This window comes from Strix aluco, chromosome 1 (genome assembly GCF_031877795.1).
Source record: "Strix aluco isolate bStrAlu1 chromosome 1, bStrAlu1.hap1, whole genome shotgun sequence".
NCBI lineage: Eukaryota > Metazoa > Chordata > Aves > Strigiformes > Strigidae > Strix > Strix aluco.
In genome coordinates, this window is record NC_133931.1 from 56,500,952 (window position 1) to 56,522,440 (window position 21,489).

The 21,489-nt window shown below is 37.9% G+C and overlaps 1 protein-coding gene across 7 annotated transcripts in view; it reads left to right on the forward strand.

Moving 5' to 3' along the window:
- ANKRD12 (ankyrin repeat domain 12) overlaps nucleotides 1–21,489 on the forward strand; it is a 68,585-nt gene that overhangs the window by 46,296 nt on the left and 800 nt on the right. For 5 of the 7 annotated variants that reach the window (XM_074821729.1, XM_074821753.1, XM_074821739.1 and 2 more), the window contains 5 exons: nucleotides 3,129–7,822; nucleotides 14,510–14,608; nucleotides 16,784–16,927; nucleotides 19,782–19,877; nucleotides 20,195–21,474. In XM_074821729.1, the coding sequence (XP_074677830.1) occupies nucleotides 3,129–7,822; nucleotides 14,510–14,608; nucleotides 16,784–16,927; nucleotides 19,782–19,877; nucleotides 20,195–20,380 (5,219 nt within the window). In that variant the 3' untranslated portion in view covers nucleotides 20,381–21,474. Of the gene's footprint in view, nucleotides 1–145; nucleotides 2,098–3,128; nucleotides 7,823–14,509; nucleotides 14,609–16,783; nucleotides 16,928–19,781; nucleotides 19,878–20,194; nucleotides 21,475–21,489 lie in introns of those variants that run through there. The other 2 variants (XM_074821780.1, XR_012623002.1) reach the window with 2 other exon arrangements.

The following is a 21,489-nucleotide window of genomic DNA, read 5'->3' on the forward strand; positions in this document are numbered from 1 at the left end:
TTATCTGCAATATTTATTCTGATTTGGTTTTTTTTCTTTTCTATCTCTCTCTCTCTCTCTTTAATAAGCCTTTCCCATTCTCCAAATCAACCCTACTTCGGAATGGTGGTTTTACCAGAGAAAGATACAGAGAAAGTAGCACATTTATTATGATACAAAGTGGTTTCTGAGAGGTCTTCTTGGGGGGAAATATCCCTAAAGTCACTTATTTCACACCCTTAGTAGATGAATCAGTGTCTCACATGGGTGTAACTTAGTTACACTTAGTCAGTAAAAAGTCCCTGCCAGTGGGTGAATCACTGGTTTGTGAACGTGACCAGATAGTAGCTTGCTTACATGGAGGCAGTAATTCTTGGCCCCTACTGTATTTCTGCAGATTAAGGAGCAGGTATCACCTCTTGGGGCACAGAAAGAGCTGTTATCTCCTTGGAAGCAAAAGATTCTTGATCATGAGTAACTTGCTTGAGTGCCAGGGAGGAACTTTTCCTTCTGCTTTTCACAGAGTCTTCAGCAATTCAGGTTCTTTTGAATAAAAGAAATGAGGTGGATTGAAAACTGGCTGAATGGCCAAGCCCAGAGGGTGGTGATCAGTGGCACAAAATGCCCTTGCATCAAAGAAGGCCAGTGGTATGCAGGGCTGCATTAGGAGTGTTGCTAGCAGGTCGAGGGAGGTGATCCTTCCCCTCTGCTCAGCACTGGTGAGACCACAGCTGGAGTGCTGGATCCTGCTCTGGGCTCTCCATTATAAGAGAGACATGGACATTCTGGAGAGAGTCCAGTGGAGGGCTGGGAAGGTGGTGAAGGGACTGGAGCATCTGTCCTGTGAGAAGAGTCTGAAAGAGCTGGGACTGCTCAGCCTGGAGAAGAGAAGGCTCAGGCAGATCTTACCAATGTGTACAAATACCTACAGGGAGGGTGCAAAGAGGACAGAGCCAGGCTCCTTCCAGTGGTGCCCAGCAACAGGACCAGAGGCAATGGACACAAACTGAAGCACAGGACATTCCCTCTGAACCGCTGGAAACATTTTTTCCCTGTGAGGATGACTGAGCACTGGCACAGGTTGCCCAGGGAGGCTGTAGGGTCTCCATTCATGGAGATACTCAAAAGCCGCCTGGACATGGTCCTGGGCAGCTGGCTCTGGGTGGCCTTGCCTGAGCAGGGGTGTTGGACAAGGTAACCTCCAGAGGTCCCTTCCAACCTCAGCCATTCTGTGAAAGTTACATGAGGGAGAGCATCTTGTCACATGATTGTTAAAATAATTTCCTTTTTCCCTGACAATAAAAAAAACCCCAAAACCAACCCAACTAAACAAATGAACAGAAAGACCCCAAAACCAAACCCCTAGGAATGTTTTCTATTCAAGGTTTCGCTATACTTCAAGCAAAAAAAAAAAAAAAAAAAGTCATATTGCCCTGTGTAGCGCTAATAATGATGTAGAGTAAACTTTTTTGGCATTAGAAGAATAGCCTGAAATACAGTGCATAGTAGTTCTTTTTTTAAGGGACCGTCATGGCATTGCTCCACAGAATCTACTTAAGCTTAGCCAAATCATTAATCTTAAGAAAAATATTTTTACATATGCATAATAGAAACTTGTTACTATTTAGCAATTGATTCCTCAACAGTTGTCTGTGTAGGGTATTGCTTAGTTTCCATGGGCTGGTTTCCAAGAGGAGCAGAATGTTCTCTGCAGTTTCTCAAGCAGTCAGGATTAGAGAATATGTGATCCGTCTCCTGTGCTTCCATTGCTTTACCTTTGGTCATTAAGGAGTAAGCTCTCTGATGTGTTTGCAATGGGGAAAGACTGTTAAGAGCAAAATAAATAGGGACATGAAAGAGAGAAGCAGCAACTACCTTGTAGGAAAAGGGTGAAGGGAAGGCACAGGCAAGTTACAAGGAGTGGTTAGAGTTAAGGCAGGAAGATGATGGCATGTATATATGAGAGAGGGAGGGGAATACATAAAAAACTGGTAGCACAGAATTAATTAATATGTTCTGGGTGCTACACATAATATAGAAGATATAAGGGACTTCTGGAATCTATTTTGTTGATACTGTCTTGTTGAATACAAAGTAGTGGAGAAGCCTGCTGTCAAGGTAAGTGTCTTCTTAACCATTGTATACTGGCAGTTAGTCCACAGAGAATCCTGCTGGAAATGAGGGGGAATCTTGCAGCAGAACATACATTTTTTTTTTCCTCATTCAAACTTTTAATGCATTGAAATTGCTTCATCACTTTCCTTACACTATTATTTCAAACTCTTCTCTTACTTTTTATTCAGTATGTTAAATCTCTAGTCCATGGTGCTGAATATTACCACATTCAGTTCTTTTTAAAAAACAAACTTAGAGGTTCAGCTGAAGAGACTTGACTTGGAACCTTATTTGGAGGCAACAATACATCCAGAAATACTTTTTAAAGATTTTGGAGTTCTAGATCTTCATATGATCAGGTGGTGATCCCTATGTTTCCTAAAATTTAATTTGAGGAACAGTTGAGAGGTTTCCATTTTGGACTTGGAAGTCCAGGACCTCTAGTACAACATACTTGCTCCGTGCTATGCACTCATATAGCAGAGACTGGTTGCAGTGAATTACAGCATAGTCTACTTAGGCTGTCTGTATCAGGTGCATAAAGATTCATGAGGGAATTTCTTTACATGAGGAACTTCTTGACTTTTAAGAATAAAAGCTTATCTGCCGTTGAAACATGACCAGATAGTTCACGTGGAGGAACATAGTTTAGTTGTTAAAGAGTATAAGAGTTGACAAATTTCTAGAGGAATGAGTCATCATAGTAGGATGTTCTTGAGAAAGGTTATGCAGGAATTATGCATAATAGATGCGGGTTACAAAATTTAAAGTAATTAGATTGGGACATAAATGCTAATTAATATTTTTACATACCTGAGTGAGAGCTCAGTGTGGGGAGCACTTTGGTTTCATGACCATTCATTTTCTCTTAAAAAACTTAATTCTAGTGAGAAGGCTTATTGTGTGGTTTGAGTGGTTTTTTCTTTTTTCATTTGTATAGAAGTATGACTGCTGAACTGAACTATTTTGTCCTAAACTAAAGCGTAAAGAATCTCCCATCAATATTGACCTAATTTTTGATTTTCTTTCACTAGATTCTGAAGAAGCTCCATCTGTAAATCCTTCCAGTGTAGAGGGGAATATTGATTCAGAAGCAGAAAAGGACTCTGTAGCCAATGACAGCAAACAGATGGTCCCTAGTAAGGCACCACTTCCATCTGCTCTTGATGAGTATGAGTTTAAAGATGATGATGAAGATGAAATGAAAAAAATGATCGATGACAAACACATTCTTAGAAAAGACCTAAGGAAAGAGGATGAGACTGAAGTTGAAAAGAACAGCTTATTTGTGAAACAAGAAAAAGTTGTCTTTTCAAAATCATTTAAAAGCAAAAAGCAGAAATCATCTAGAGTTCTGTATTCAAGTTCTGAAAGTTCAGATGAAGAAATACTTCAAGACAAGAAGATAGTCTCTCCTTGCTCTATTTCAGAGACATCAAATTCTGATGTAAGAGTGAAGAAAGAATACATGGTTACAAATGAACACAAGCAAAAAGGCAAAGTTAAAAGGAAAGTAAAAAATCAGAGCAAAAATAAAGAGAATCAAGAACTAAAGCAAGAAAAAGAAAATGCTAGAGTAACAAATATAGCTACTTCTGCGTTAGATTCTTTAGATAAAACCAGAGAGGAAGAAACCTTTAAGAAGGCTTTTACCCCAAAAGAAGATTCTTCTTTACATCTGTTTCATATCACTGCTGGCAAATCTCCAAAGCATCCCTGTGGATTAAGTGAAAAGCAATCAACACCATTAAAGCAAGAAAACACCAAAACTTGCTTATCACCAGGAGGTTCTGAAATAACATTGCAATCCGAATTAGTTCGGTATGATCACAACACTGAGTCTGAATATCTAGTAGAAAGTTCTAGTGGCAAATCTTGCAAGCACAAAGAAAAAAGCAAGCATCATCAGAAAGATTTTCACTTAGAATTTGGTGAAAAATCTAGTCCTAAAATTAAAGAGGAAGATAATAGCTCAACACTTGAGAATTCAGAGTATACTCTGAGAAAGATTGACAAGGAAGGTAAAACACTTAAAAAACATAAATTAAGGCACAAAGAAAGAGAAAAGGACAAGCACAAAAAGGAACAGGATGGGGAGAAGGAAAAACATAAACATAAAGATAATGTTAAAGAGGTTCAAAGAAGTATTGAGTTTGACAGAGAATTTTGGAAAGAGAACTTTTTCAAAAGTGATGAAAATGAAGATACGTTGTTAAATATAGAGCATGAATCTCTATCTTCAGACAGAAAATCAAAGCTAGAAAAAGCTGTGGCAAAAGAAGATAAGTTAGTTAAGGAGAGACAGTTCCAGAAAGAGAGAAATGCTAAAGAGGAGAGGGAGAAAGAGAAGAACAAAAAGGAAAATGAGAAGTTTCTCAAGGATGAAAAAATAAAAGACACAAAAGAAGAAAAAGAAATTATGCTGGCAGATAAAGAAATAGAATTGTTCTGCTTTGGTGTTAAAGATGAGGCAGCCAGCATGCATTTAACAGAAAAAGAAACAGATAGTGAAAAGCAGGAAAAGAATTTAAAGGAAAATAAAGAAAAGACTGAAAAGCGAACCTCAGCCAAAGAAAAAGATGTTGAAAAGGTAGAAAGAAAAAATGGAGAAAAAGAGAAAAAGGTAAAACATGAATACAAGATGGAGAAAGAAAAATCAGAAGTAAATGAAAATTTAGAGAAAGTAAAAGAGAAGCCAAATTTCCAGCAAGCGGAAAGATGCCATAAGGAAAATGATAAAATAAAAAGCACAGGTACTCTTAAAAAACTCGATGACAAAGAAAGAAATAAAGAAAAAATTGATAAGAAGCATGATAAGGAAAAGGCTGATAAAGACAGACATTGGGCTGAAAGCAAAGAAAAACACTGTACTGAAAGAAAAGCCAAACAGTCTGAAAAAGAATCTGAATATACTAAATCAGAAAAGAATAGAACTAAAGACAAAGAAAAGGAACTTGAAAAAAAAGATAAATCCAAAGACAAGGAGATCTCAACAGCAGCAAACTCAAAACACATGCAAGAGGAAAGGAGATGCAGTATTACAGAAAGTAATAAACCAGTGCATGACAAGCTGTCATCTTCGAAAGAAAAAACGAAAGATGATTTGTTGAAAACTCCAGATGGTAGAGAGAAAGATAAAAAAGATAAAGATATAGACCGATACAAAGAGAGAGACAAGCATAAAGATAAACTGCATCAAAGTAGTTTACTTAAACTGAAACTTGAACATGAGAAACTTAAGCCTAAACCAGCTCCTGCACCAAAGGATGCTCGACCTAAAGAAAAAAGATTAGTCAATGATGATTTAATGCAAACTAGTTTTGAAAGAATGCTTAGCCTTAAAGATCTGGAAATAGAGCAGTGGCATAGAAAACATAAAGAAAAAATAAAACAGAAAGAAAAGGAACGTTTAAGAAACCGTGCTTGTTTAGAACTTAATAAGATGAAAGAAAAACCAAAACAGTCATTAGCTGAAGTAAAAAGCAAAGAACTGATTCGTTCAAAGAGCTCAGAATTGCCTGATGTTTGTATGAAAGAAAAACAGCAGAAAGACGCTACAAGTAATAGATCACAATCAGTAGATACGAGAAGTGTCAATGTTATAAAGCCTTCATTGGTTTTAGATAATTTAAATAGATCCCCCAAATCAGAAAGTGAAAAGACAGGTCTGAGCTCCAGATCAGTGTCTGTAGTTTCAGTTGCAAGCTCTGAGGATTCTTGCCATACCACAGTAACTACTCCAAGGCCTGTAGTCGAATATGATTCAGACTTCATACTAGAAGGTTCTGATTCCCAAATGTCTTTTTCACAATCACCATTTTTGGCAAGTGCCAAATCACCAGCCCTTCTTGAAAAGGAGACGGATGGTCTTGCTGAGTTCCCAGATCGCATTAAGCCACCTTTCACAAACAGGCTTCCACCAACGTACATTAGATCAGCGTCTGTTGAAGATGTTAAACTGGTTTTAAATGAGTGTAGACCTGTTGTAGAGGTTCAAAGATGCAGCATGCCTGCTGCTGTTTCTGAACACAGCAAACAGCCTCGAATATCAGAAGAAAATAATCAGAATGCTCTTCCATCAGTTCAGACTTACGCTAGCACTTCTCCTAAACCAGAACTACCGTGTAGCGTGCTTGAAAGAGATTTTCAAAGTAGTATGTCGGGTTTGCAGTCAAACTTTACATCATCTCTAACTGGAGCTGTTAGCAGCAAGCAGCCAACGACGGGTACAAGTACTATTAAAAATACTGCTCAGATGAGCCCTTCAGAAGACTGTAACATGCATTTAGAGCCATGTAGTCAAAGTGGTGTGACTCAGCAAACCAAACCATGGGATGTGCCTTTTGACAGACTTAATTCATTAAACAATGAGTTTAACAGCTCTAGTTATGGTGTATCAGAGCAAGGTACTAACAGTGTTACAGCAGTGCATAATTCTGAAAACAGGTCATTAAAAGAACAACAGGTATCTGAATTTTTGCCTCAGCATGCTGAAATTAAGGGAAATTCTCAAGAACCTGCATCATTTCTGCCTTCACAGTCACCTTGTTCTTTATCTATCCAGCCAGTCTCAGATGCGTCTAAACACATTTCTTTACCAGGAATTACCAGTCAAGATTCATCATTTGTACAACAAAATCTAGTTCAAACTACAACTTCTGCTTTAGATACAGGTGCTACTAGTACCAGAGAGCTGGAAAATGCTTTCTTCCCTTCAAACATTAAGAAGGCTGATGCACCCATTGCTGTATATTCTGAGAGCTCTGTGAAGGATATTTCACAGAGCTATGAAAGGGTGAGTGATTTACCTACAGTCCCGTTAGAAAAAGATACTCCTGAAAGTGATAGCAGTTCACAATTAAACGTAAATTCGTATGCATTCAGTAAAATTGTTTGTAAGAATGCTCAGAGTGAAGTGGATAGTAACGCAGCAGATACTTCGGACTTCAGAAATGAAAAAGGCCAACAGGAAAAGTTGGTTTCAGTGCATGTTGTTGATAATAAAGCCGATGTTGATCTCTGTGAACTAAGTTCAGGAATATCAAAGGGAATTACAAACGAATCAGCTAATAAAAAACCCTGCACTGCAGACAGAGAAAATGTGTTGACAGATGAGCCACCACAGTACTCTTCTTTATCTAATTTGGAAAATAGTTCACAACAGATTACACAGGAAGAGGTGCATAAATACAGCCAGATAGTTAAACTAGAAGAAGAAATTGCTGAGGATCAGAAGGTGGAACAGCAAGAAGTACCTCAAAGAATTACAAGGAACAGAGCAAATATGCTTGCTAACCAGGGTAAGCAGAATCTTATTGGCTGCACGCAGACATCAGAAAAAGAGTCTGAATCGTCAGCATCTATGAAAGCAAGGATTAGATTAACTGAAGAGGATGATGCTCAGGTACATCATCCACGTAAAAGAAAGGTGTCGCGTGTGCCTCAGCCTGTGCAAGTGAACCCTTCTGTACTGCAGGCTAAGGAGAAAACCCAGCAGTCGCTGGCAGCTATTGTTGATTCTTTGAAACTTGAAGAGATTCAGCCATACAGTTCAGAGAGAGCAAACCCGTATTTTGAATACTTGCACATAAGAAAAAAAATAGAAGAGAAGCGTAAATTACTGTGCAGTGTTATTCCTCAGGCACCTCAATATTATGATGAATATGTGACCTTCAATGGCTCATACCTACTGGATGGCAATCCCTTGAGCAAGATATGCATCCCAACTGTAAGTAACATGGTCTTTAAATATATAGTACAATGAAAGGCACGTTTTGGTTTTATTTTTGTAACTCATATTCTTCCTAACTTGCTTCTGAATACTTGTGCTGAAAATAGTAATTTGACATATGTCAAATTAATATTGACCAGTAATATCGTATTTAAAAGCCCTGTTCAGTGGAAATACAAGCAGTGGTTTCACAGTCATTACAAGACAAACCATCATGTGTGACACCTGTAAAAGGCACGCAGACAAATACTATATTTCAAAGTACTTGCTACTGTAAAGTCTACCCTTTCAAAAGTGAAGTCAGTTGTTGAGAGCTTCTCTGAATTTCTGCTGGAAATAATTTGGTTAAAACTAATTATTCAAAGCTGTTTCGTTTGGAGGGGGGTGGATGTGCAGTGCTTCAAAAAATTAAGTCCAGCGCCAGAAGTTTTAAGTAGGAGAGTGCCTACTAGCTATCTCCAGTTCTCCTTAATACTCTAAGAGCATCAGGTGTAATCTGCTGTGTCTTGGCTTTTGTAATCCATCAATTTAAAGTCTTCTGAATTTTATTTACTAATGCGAAGTTCTTCTTCTTTTCACCAAAGAACATCCGTAATTCAGGGACTTTTGCTTAGTTCTAAGCTCTGCGTAGTTCTGACACAGGCATATTCCTGATGACAGCTGTGGAGGAGGTCTGTGCAACACAACATAATTGGCTTCAGTGCAGTTAATATTGCTGTTTGCTATGGAGGTGCCTCTCGAGGTGTCTCACAAGAACACAGTCTCTGCTGGTCTCTATTTTGAAGTCAGCATAATCATGGTAGCACTTGAATCGTACTTCCTTTCTTTGCTCCTCAGCACACCGGATTTTGTGCTTATAGTTCTACATGGGGGAACAGAGGACACCTGAAACATTGTGCACTGAGGGTTTTCTCATGAGACCCCACCTGGAGTGCTGTGTTCAGCATGAGAAGGACATGGACCTGCTCAGGCAGCTCTAGAGGAGGGCCACGAAGATAATCAGGGGACTGGAGCACCTCCCCTGTGAGGACAGGGTGAGAGAGTTGGGGTTGTTCAGCCTAATTTTCTAGGCTCCAAAAAGGCTCCAGGGAGACCTTACAGCAGCCTTCCAGTACTTAAAGGGGGCCGACAGGAAAGATGGGGACGGACTCTTTATCAGGGAGTGTAGTGATAGGATGAGGGTTAATGGCTTTAAACTGCAAGAGAGTAGATTTAGATTAGAGATAAGAAGAAATTCTTTCCTGTGAGGGTGGTGAGACACTGGAACAGGTTGCCCAGAGAAGCTGTGGCTGCCCCCTCCCTGGCAGTGTTCAAGGCCAGGTTGGACGGGTCTTTGAGCAACCTGGGCTAGTGGAAGGTGTCCCTGCCTGTGGAACTAGAACTAGATGGTCTTTAAGGTCCCTTCCAACCCAAACCATTCTATGATTCTGAAGTACTGTTACTCCTTTCTCAGTAGCTGTTGCAGCTTCTATAGTATATATCACCAGAAGCAGAGATTTATTTTTTTTTTTTTTTATAGCAGCTGCTAGTCAAGTACATACTGTTTCCAAGCTACAACTTACTGCTTTGGCATCACACTTCAGCACTTAATTTGGGATAAGCGGAAAGTGGAGAAGCACAGCATGTATTTTTCCCTGGCCCATCTTCTAGCTGGGCATCACAATTCATTTCCCTGTCATAACTGGCAATGTTTGTAGGCACTATAAGAAAGGGAGGGTTATTGACTTGGTATTAAAGCATTGCCTCATACTTCCTCTTGTCTCTTGCTGTGTATAACAGGGACTCTGCGGTTCATGAACATAAATTTAGGTAGTGGGGTAGTGCAAATTCATAGGTAAATTAGGTTCAGAAAATATCAGAGATGAATGCGTGCTCCCTGTTCTCATGGCTTTTAATTACTAGTTGAAAAAAAAAAAAACCCTCTCTAAAAAAAGTTGATAAAAACATGAATACATACTTGAAGGATTACAGTTATCTTTATCTCATTTAGATTTCTGGGTTGCTTCCCCACACATACATGTTTTAGTGATACTGCTGTTTTAAACTGTTACTTGTTTTGTATATGCTCTCATGGTACTGTTAATCTTCTGCAGTTGTAGAAAGAACAGGTGGCTGTTAGGAGCAAAAGGGAAGAAAAAAAGTGCTGAGAAGCCAAAATAAATGATTAGGAAATTGGTGTTTATTTCCGAGTAAAGTGTAAGAAAGCAGCATGAGTTTTAATCTAAAGAGGGAGCTATTTTAAGCATTTTAGTTTTGTCTGAAAAATCATCTACTATGCAGCTAAATGCTTTCTTATTACTGTCGTTTGTGTAAATACACAATTTTGATAAAATTTCTTGTTTCTTTCCAGAAAAAATATACCATTAAAAAAAATTATTAGTAGTTCAGATTTAACTTCTCTGCAGAGCTTGCTTGTGTGTGCAATTTAACAATTTTAGTTTTTCACCATTAAAAATCACAATCATAATAGTTCCCATTATAAATACCATAAAAAGAAGTATTGCTAAACCAGAGATGATTCTGTGCTCAGAAATGTTTGTTTGTATACTGTACACATTGTCCAACAATGTGAAAATAAGGGCTATGCTTAGTCTCTCTGCAATTGTGGAATATTAATAGCATGTATGTGTTGTTATGCATATATTGTGTAATTTAATATGCAACTGTAAAATGACCTTTCTGTTGGGATTGTTTAAATTTTTCCTTTCATGGTTCTTTAATGATTCTCTGTTAACCTGATTTTTGCCTCATTAATTTACACAGGCTATGGGAAAGTAGCTACTCTTTCTTAAATTATCCCTGTATTTTAGATAGCACTGTGTGAAGGTCTATGTGAAGACAATATATTTAGCTCTGACACTTTGAGACTCGGAATAGTTTTTGTAACATACTGTTCTCTGGATTGGAATTTTAAGATGCACTATAGTTTATCTGATGAACTTCAAACATCCTGTAGGTGGGAACCAGGAGATGGTGTGTTTAAGTTTGATTTCCACAGCCATGTTTAAATACGGTAATTTATGACTCTTATCACCTAAGGCTGTATGGACTGTGGCTTCCCTCTCACCAATGCAAATACAAAACATAAGATAGGAGGTATCAGGTCAGTTCAAAACAGAAGGAAACAAATCTGAATCTTCTAACAGAGTAAATTTAAATTGTACTTAGCTACATTGCCTTTCAGATTGCTACATCAGTATGTTCTGTGAGGTTCAGTTGTCTTTTATCTGTACTGCTTCCTGAGAAGAGTTACCAAGCTGATTAATTTTCAGCTTCTGATGGCTATCTAGCAGATACGTTTCTAGTAAAAGGGATTCTGTCCAGTCTCTCTGGCATTGCTGTAGAAACTTGAAGTGGTAAAAGCTTATTTCAGTGTTGTTACACTTCCTAAATGCATGAAGTATTATAGCACTAGAGTAGGCCAGTTGTTTTGGGTGGCACGGGTGAGAGGGAAGATAGATAGGGATGTGTGAAAGTAATTGTGGAAATTTTGTGCATGTGTGAATCTGAGTCAGCTTCAGCATTGCTCTTCTTTGTAATGGGCACAAATGAGGGTTGAAGGTTTGCAGAGTGAAGAGTTACGTTGTAGTTGTTATAAACGATGTAAAGCATGCAAGAAACTTTCTTGATTGATTTTCATGTGTTGGAGATGGTGAGGTTATATCCTGAACCTTAGCCATTACTGAACAAACCTGTTCCGATGGCTGCCTTCTAGCGAAGTGGAGCAAAGAGGTGAAAGGCTGAGTTCTGCCTAGCTTTTCTGGGACTAGAGAACACTCGAGAAGGCAGGGCCCTTTTGTTTCCCTCTCTTCTGTATAGAGTCTGGGCCCTCAAGAAGCTAGTTTGATAACTTACTTTGGTTATACAAAAAACTGAGGTCACCTTTTCCTTGTGGCACTCGGTTTCATGCTCTGTTCTTCCAAGACCGACATATGTGTTCATGTTTTCCCTACACACTTTTTGTGGTCTCTTTACTAACCGTCGCTTTGACTAGAATTTCTGAGAGACTCCTCGGGCTATTCTTGCCTTGAACCCTTTAACTTGTGTTTCCTTTGGGACCAGAAAGTTTATTTCCTTGGTCCAAATCCATCACTGGATCACAAGTTGGGATTTCCAGCAGGTGGTGTGGGGCTGCTCAGATCCTGTTTGCAGACTTTCAGGATCCGAGGCTCTTCCTCCCCGTGTTTCCAAGGAGAGAGGAAAAAAGTCATACTTTGGTTAAGTGCTGTAAACAGACTCAGACCTGTTTTTAGCTTTATGTTTTGGAAGACAGCGAAGGGCTGAGTGGAGGCAAGTGTTTCTAAAGGTAGAGGGGCAGCAGTGATCTCTGGGATGACAGGAGCCTGTAGCTGCCTCACTGGCAGCCCTTCGTGCCGCCGGTAGCGCGTAGCGCTCGGGCAGCTCGGTTCCGAGGGCCTGCGGGGCTCCCGCCTCGGCTGGGGGCCGCGGCTACCGGCGCTGAGAGGCCCGCGGGGCTCCCTGGCGCCGGCGGGGGGCCAGCCCGCCCGTCCGCAGCGCCAGGGCGCCCCCTGCTGCCGGGGAGGCGCCCGTCCGGGCGGCGCGCGCCGTGGGGGTGCCGCGGGCTGCCATTTTAGCTGGTGGTGGGCAACAGCAGGCACAGAGTCACGCGGTGCTGGGGTCGGGACGTGATCTGCCGAGGTGTCGTGGCAGCTCCACTGAGGCTACACGCTTCAATAAGAGTCCACACAAGTTTGCTGTCTAGGGAATTAAGTGCTTTCCAGTTATTTCCTACAGGGTTTATTCTTATTTCTGTTGCAAAGTTAAACGGTCTGTAAATTCAAGGGAATAACTTTTTATAATATTTGAAATTGTTCAGGTGATCTGGATGCTTGCCAACTCTGAAATTTTTATTTCTGGATAACTTAGGTGCATAAGCTCAGAATATTTACAGACAGATTGTTTATCGTGCTTGTTATGTTGTGTGCTTCTCTGTCAGCAGAAGCACTGAGATTTTGGGGAGATCTTTTTGAGTTCACTAAAAGTAATTAAATAAACGCTTGGTGTTACTACAAGCATCTTGTCTTATTTTATTAAAAGACTATGACAGCACTGTTTGTACTGTGCCATGAATGCAAAGTTTCCAGGCAAAACTAGACTGCAGTATATCTCGGCCTAAGTTTAAACATGCTGATATCTATTATGATTGAGACAGATTATTCCAGTAGATGTTTGGGGGTTTTTTTGTTGTTGTTGTGTGTGTTTTTAATACTGATGACTTACACAAAATGGCATATGCCATAAATGTTACTCACTGGTTTGGGAGCCAAACCATTTTCATTGAGAAAAGTGAAGTCTATCTTGCTTAGTCGTTTGAAACATGAAGGAGTTGAATGTAATTTTATACCAGATAACAGCTTAAGGAATGAACTACAAATAGTTATTCAATATTTTCTTTAATTCCAAAGGCATTGGTTATCTTCCAGTTGGGGAAAAAAATTATCCTGAAATAATTTTCCAAGATAACTACAATTGAATAACTTTCGGTAGATGAATCACTTTGCTACTGAAGTGTATAGGCACAAGATTGATACTCGTAATGCAGTGTGTCCATACTTTCATAATGGTTTTATTACTTCTTGACAGTTGCAGGATCCATATTACTGAATAGAATTATTTATGTGTTTGTGTTAGGTACAAGGTAGAGTATAATACCTGTAGGCATGTATTTCAGTTGTGGTTTCTGAGTATCAGTGGTAGTAAGCAGTATTTCATTTAGTTTTTATGAGTCTTTCCAAAGCAATATCAATGCTCTTATATCTAGCAATTGCTAAAAACCATGCTGAACTGTTAGACAGAACTTGCATAGACAAAAGTAAACTTTGGGTGGAGCCTTAAAACTCCCAATATGTTTATTAGTTACTTCTCAAGAAACATGGGATTTCTGCAGTTGCCATGAGGGCTCCAGGTGCCTTTTCAGTGTTTGTCATACAGCTCAGTCATCACAGTAATAGCAGTTGTTTACTATAATTGACTGAAAACACAAAATGCTTAGAGTATAGCCAATCAGTAACAGTGTTGATAGCTCACTCAAGTCTGATTTTTTTTTTTTAAGCATAAGCTTTTGAAAAACCTTATTTGAATAACTGACAGGAGGAGTACAAGCCACTGCCTGGGGCTCTAGTGTACATTTTGTGCTTGCCTGTGTTCTGCAGGATTGTAAGATTAGGAATATGGTCAGTTATCTTTTGTGTCATATAAAATGCCCCTGACACTGTATAGATATATCAAGTGACTTATTTTTTTAGCAATGTTTTTCTTACTTTGCTCTTGTATTTGGCTAGGCAGTTTTGAACTTCTCAAAATGAACAGTTATGCTTTAAAGAGTCTTTAAAATTGAAAGCAAGTTGAATTTTTACTATCTTCCAATGTATAGTCCTTTTAACGAACAGCTATGACACACTGACAATGACTGGTTAAAAGCACTAAACAGTTTGAAATGCTGTTTCAGTCGGGTTTATTAACTTTATGGTAAAGAATCCTTCAGTCCTTTTATTGCAGATGGATCAAGGTCACGTAATTAATGGAGTGTACAAAACTCTCATATTTTCCCTAAAAAATACCTTGCTTATATTGTTTTTTACATAAATGCTCAAATCATATAGGCAATGTTAAACATATGTTAAATACATATTCACTACATTATTTATAAAACTTCTTCCACAGATTACACCACCTCCCTCGCTGTCAGACCCACTTAAGGAACTATTTAAACAACAGGAGGTTGTAAGGATGAAACTACGTTTACAGCACAGTATTGAAAGGGTAAGACTAAAGTTGTTTTTTTTTATTTTCCAACTTCAAGCTTTAGGGTTTTTCTTTTTCAATGGACAGACTATATTTTGCTCAATTTAACAATGCTTTAGAAGTAATCAGCCTTCTATCCAAATTTGTGAATTGGCGAAACTTGTAAATTAAAAAAATTGATTTGGACAACTGTTAGCAGAATACTTAAATGAGTAAGATAGCAGTGTTTTCCTGTTAATTGTTCTAAGATGTGGCCCAGATTTTTCCCAGAGGCAGTGGGGAGTCAAAGAAAGCTACAGACTGTGCTTTTGAAAGCTAATAATGGTTGTAGACTTCAGAAACAAATTGACTTGAGTTAAAAGAATTGAAGCAAGAGTAAATTCTGTATTGGTAGAAGACATGTGTTGGCTCTAAGCCTAAAACATTATTTGCAATATTCTGCTTGCAAAAACTGCCTAAAACTACGTTAGAGCTACATCTGTAGACTTCACTGAATTTGAACACAGAAATCGGGAAAACATTCCTGGTTTAAGAGTACTCTTTATTTTTAGGTTGCCCAAATCTTTTTCCTTGGCAGCCCAGATTTAGATGTCTTGTCAGCATTGTGAGCCAGATTGCTTGTGGACACAGACAGGACCCCTTTCTCACGTAGAATGTATCTTAAGGATTCCCACACAGTTATACAAGCAGCTGGCTCATTAAAACCTGATGTGGTAGTTTTTTTGATTAAGTTGATTTCAGTGTGGCTTAACAAACCGGTTGAGGGAGGGGTTTTATTGAATTCGGTATTTCAGTGTAAAGCTAGGTATAAAATAACAAGCACAAAGAACATAAACATGGTTCAAGTTCTGACTGAAAAGAAATTAGTTGTAACCAAAGATGCTGCTTTTTCTGTTTTCCAAGCTTTTTATAATCCACTTTCTTTTCTTTTGATAAAAATTAGAGTCATTATACTGCAGAGCAGTAAAGACGCACATACATTCTTTCATGTCTTATAAAATTCTGCATATTTTCAGTTATTTTGCTCAAATAGTCTGTTCTTCAAATCAAATCCACTTTACAGAACTATTAGTAGAGTTTGGCCAAGTGAGCTGTATGTCTCAGTTCAGGAAAGAATCTTTGTCCAGCTATGAACTTACAGAGTTTCTGCATGTTGTTTAAAAAAAAAATAAAATAATTAAAAATTATTTAAATTATTCTGCAAATTACATTTCTGCTCCAGTTTGCTTGGCCATTGTGCCTGTCACGACAAGTATGTGACAAATATCATATGGTCGTAGAAACATAGAATATCAGGTTGGAAGGGACCTCAAGGATCACCTGGTCCAACCTTTCTTGGCAAAAGCACGGTCTAGGCAAGATGGCCCAGCACCCTGTCCAGCTGAGTCTTAGAAATGTCCAATGTAGGGGGATCCACTGCTTCCCTGGGGAGATCGTTCTGGTGGCTGATTGTTCACATTGTGAAAAATTTTCCTCTTGTGTCCAGTCAGAATCTCCCCAGGAGTAACTTTGTAGCCATTACCCCTCCTCTTTTCCTTGGGAGTCCTTGTAAAAAGGGAGTCTCCATCTTCTTTGTAGCCACCCTTTAAATACTGGAACATGGTGATAAGGTCTCCTCTAAACCTTCTCTTCTCAAGGCTGAACAGACCCAACTCTCTCAGCCTGTCCTCACACAGTCAACTTCCCAGTCCCTTGATCATCTTTGTGGCCCTTCTCTGGACCCTCTTCAGCCTGTCCACATCTTTTTTGTATAGTGGGGACCAAAACTGAACACAGTATTCCAGGTGTGGCCTGACAAGTGCTGAGTAGAGGGGGATAAAAGTCGAGACTCACAAAGCTATATCCTAACTCTATGCTCCTTACACTTTTCATCTTTCACCTTCTTCATTAATAGAACTTGCCTCAGTAGCACTAAGTGGAAAATGTGAGCATGACATTCAGCCAACAGTGGTGGTGGGGGAGAATGTGTTTTCAGGTCTTGACATTCAGGGAACACTCTTTGCATTGTTAAATCGAAATTTTGGATTTGGTTATATGAACAGCTGCTCCTCCCCCCACCAGCTCATTTCTCACACTCTTCAAGAGTGTAAGCCTTTAAAAGAAATGTTTAAGTGAAGGGACATTTTTATGAATCAAACTGAAATGCTTAATTTACCAAATATATGTTTATATGTTGATGTCTTATTCAATTAGGAAAAGCTGATTGTTTCTAACGAGCAAGAAGTTCTACGTGTTCATTATCGAGCAGCAAGAACGCTAGCTAATCAAACGCTACCATTCAGTGCCTGCACTGTTCTGCTGGATGCCGAGGTTTATAATGTGCCTCTGGATGCTCAGGTAAAGAGATGGATTTCAGAATTTCAGACAAAAGGGTCTTTTTAGCCTGACTCAAAAGGAGAGGATTTTGTTCCCATACTGAAATTGTCATTGTTTTGTCTGGAATTAAGATTTTGCACATTATAGATTGTTAGTTTTATTAGGCCTCATTTGGGTGTACAATAACAAGAGGATATGGATATACGTACACCGGTTTTCTGTTTTGTACCATGTCTGGTTTTCTTTTACCTCTAGAAATTATGTGAAGGATAAAATGAGAACATTACTCTGATTTTTATGAAATCAGATTTCAGTCATAAACAGAACATATTCTGGTAGCTTAAACAACAAAAAAAAGATTATCAGAACATAAGATCATTTTTGTCAGTAGTCCAGAGAACTGAAATGCAGTAGTGTGTGATGAGATTGATTTGTGAAATTTGGAAATGTTTTGTGGAGATACTCACATTATACTTTTCTCCTCTTTATAAGGCAGTCACTAGAACTGTTCCATAAAAAACAGATGACCAACAGTGAAATGTTGAATGTTACCAGATGAAATTATTTTTTTCGAAATCATCTCAAGGTCCATGTTGTTCGTATGTTCAGTGTTGGTATTTAGTCCGATTAAAACATAAAATGAGCAGTGTACTTTATAATCTGCATACCTTTTATGGACTACCACTCAGAGGTTTGTTGCAGCTGTATCTCCTAAGAGAATATAATCTCATGGTGTCAGTATTTTGTGAACAGGTCTGCTACCTAACAGAAATGGAAACAGCATTCAGAACCTGATTCAGTGAGGAGCACATAATGCAAGGAGAAGTTTGATATTTTGGATTTAATAAAAGTGTTGATGTATTGTAGGTGTTTCATTTTAAAATGCCCAACATCCATTTCCAACATATGTGGAATTCTACTTTAGTCCTGGAGTCCCTTACAGAATTATTACAGCTTCCAGTTTCCTCAGTCTGTAACTGCATTTTTTTCCCCATCTTTAAAGAACTACAGCTATGCTCGAGGTAATTCAAGCAGGAGATAGCAGTTTATGGAGACTGTATTGTTCTCCCATTTTAAGCTTTATACCGACAAATTTTTAAATCATCATTTCCTTAGTAAATCTAACTGATAGAGCAAAAATGAGATTTTTCTCTTCTGTTGACAGTCCAGATATCATCATCAGTTCTGAAGTTCAGAATGTCCTTTGCTTTTTTCCTGCCCTAATTTAGAGGCCCCGAGCTTTTTAGAAATTTGAGATATATCTGAGTTATGCATATAACTTACATTTTTATAGTTAACATTTTACAATTGATTTTAAATAAGCTGATTCTATATTTGAATTCTGTGAAACTAAAGGAATCTTTATTGGGGGAGAAGTTGTTGTGGTTTCCCCCCCCACAAGTATTGCAGCTTTTTTGACTTTCTATATAATAACAATAGCAGTAGTAAAATGCCCCTCCTTCCCCTTCACTACCTCAACAACTTTGTGTTTCAGTCTGTGGCAATTTTATTAGAAAATTATAATACTGCACATAATGTTCAGCAAAGTATTAAATATATTTTTTATTATAATTGAAATCAGTGTTTTAAACTACCAACTTGATGCTTTGATTTAAATTTGCTTCTTGGGAAGAATGTATATACATAAGAAACCATTCTGTTGTAATGCATTCTGCCACTTTCCTGTTATCCCACTAGCAACTCTTAATTTTGTTCTACAATGAAGAAACCTTTCTGATCAATTTTTTCTTGTATTTGAAGAAAGCTGGGAAGGATTTGTAAGCAAAGAACTGGTTTATGTTGCAGGAAAATGACCACCTCAGAACTGTTTTTATGGGATTTCTGGGTCTTTGGAGGCTTGCCTTTACGGCTGCACATGTTGGGCAGTCCTTAAGAACCGTGCTTTGCGGTCATAGGGGCCAAACCAAAGATGGAGGAGGAAAGAGGCCCGAGTTTCTGGTGAACAGACTGTTAGCTGGTCACTGCTCACCTAAATGCCTACAGTTCAGGGTTACAAGATCAGTGTTGTTAAGGGCTCTTTCTAGAACCAGCCTGTTTACTTGTCTTTGACATCTGAAATATCAGCTGTTTTCTAGAGATTTCAGTCTTTGCAGTTTTTTTGTCCTTGCCCATTGCTACAGTGTACAATTCCTGCAGTGTCTTTTTTTTTTTCCTCTAAAAAAGTAACAGCAGCTTGTTCTATTTAGTGATTATTATTTAAATGTTAAATTGGCATAGTCTGGCTTTAGGACTATCTATAGAGTATCAAGTTTCTCACGATGGGAAGATGTGACATTCCAGCTTCTTATTACATAGGGGTTTTTTAAATAAGTATTTCACTGAGCAGGACATAAGACATGTCTGCTCACTTTTTTTTTATCTCCTTTTGGGGATTTTGATGGTAAAAAATATTTTTTATTACTGCTTTTGAATACTTTTGTAGCTAGTTAAGTCAGGCGGCTTAAACATTCCTTTATTTTAATGTTTTTGCTTTTCCGTGTGGAAATACTAATTTAATTTGTTACTGAATTTTAAAGAGAACAAAGAGATAGCAATTTTGTGGAAGGATCTGCCTTGTACTGATTAAGACTTTAAGGCATAAATCTTTAAGCCTCCTACTCTAAATTTCAAAAATAGAGTACGGTAAATAGCTCAAAGGAATCTGAAAATACCCATTTTTCCTGAGCAACTGGCTCTCAGTGAAAGTGGTGGTCAATGTTTATGCTCATAGATACCTTGATACTTTCATTCTGAGTTTATTTTTCCGTCTGAAGCATTATTTATGAAGGTCCCACAAAGTAGGCTTCATGTTTTAAAGTATGTTTAAAACTGAATCATCAAATAACTTACAGTTTGAATAACATTTTTTTTGCAGACTGATGACAGCAAAACGTCAGTGAGGGATCGATTTAATGCGAGACAGTTTATGTCGTGGTTACAGGACGTTGATGATAAGTTTGACAAATTAAAGGTACACTTCTTTGTCTTTCTACTTAAAAAAAACCCCACAGACTTCTAATGTCACTATGAAGATGAGGTGAATAAATAGATTTATATGCAATATCATAGGCTATTGTAGATGTTTTAAGGGCGACATAAAGGAGGGTCTAGCAGTACAAAAAAGCTTTGTTGCTATATACTGTAATGAAATAATTGCAAATTTCTAAATGCATAGTTGGAAAATTATTTAATATCACCAGAGAGTCTCCTAGATATTTTTTCTATTTTCAAATTTGTTGCAGTATTTTTTCAAATATTGAAGTAACTTCTTTCTCAATTTTAAAATAGACGTGCCTTTTGATGAGGCAGCAGCATGAAGCAGCGGCTTTAAATGCGGTACAGAGACTGGAGTGGCAGCTTAAACTACAAGAACTTGATCCTGCTACGTACAAATCTATCAGCATTTATGAAATTCAGGAGTTTTATGTTCCTCTTGTTGATGTTAATGATGACTTTGAATTGACACCAATATGACAATTAGCATCTTCTGGCTCGCCCTCTCCTTTGGACAACTAGAGATTTGAGGTGCAGTGATACACAAAGGTATTTTTCTTTTAAGATGGAGCACTTAATTCTGTGGAATACTACCTTTCTCAGTAATTCAGGTGTTCCTTCAGAGAAGTGTGGCACGGGCTCTTGTTCAAGCACAGAAGATGGATGCTAATTTTAAAGTCAGTTTCCCAGTAACTGCCATTATCTATATTTTAAAATTGCCTGTAGCTTTAGAGCTTATTGCTGAAAAAGATGACGAAACATGGTGAGTTAACAGCGCTGGAAGCTGTTAATAACTAAAACAGCCACCAAAAAGAAATGATACTTAAAATCTGCTATAAAGCTTTGTATTATGAAACTTCAGTAACAGTTGAACTCCCACAGAAAAATGATGAAAAAGCCTGTGGAAGAAAATGTAAGACTTGGAGGAAAATAGTCTATTAATCTTATTATATTTTGTAAATTACTGTACAGTTTCTTTTTGGAAAAAGATGTAATATTGTCTTCATTTTTAAATAATTTATTTTATACATATTGTGCAAATGTAAATAGTCTTGTAATTAATGTTCAAACCTGTATAAAATAGATATTTTAACTGTAAAACTGTTTTTGTCTACTGTTTTATTGGACCAAAGTTGTAGTTTTTATTAAGTGTAGTGTGTTCCTGGTTGGCAGTTCTTTTTTGTATGGCATGTGTTTGATTTAGCTGCTTGTTTCATCACCATAACTGTAAAAGAATTGAAACTGAACTGTATTGCATGCTTCACAGAACTCTTAACTCCTTTGCTTCAATAACTGATACCTAAACAATTGTAATATTTACAAAATCATATTTCATATTAGTCTGATGTTGTAATGCCATACCTATGACTTACTATACTGAAAATATTTTTGTGTAAAACAAAAAAACCCTTTTGCTCTTATATGGTGGTCTCGTAATAGAGCCTATTTTTTCCAACAAAATGCCTTTGAATGAAAATTCTTAAATTGTATATTGTCTATTTTAATATTAATCTATGGAAGGATATGTAAATAGTTGTAAATATAATGTTTAATAAATTTTATTGGTCATGTTATTAGTTGGAATTTCT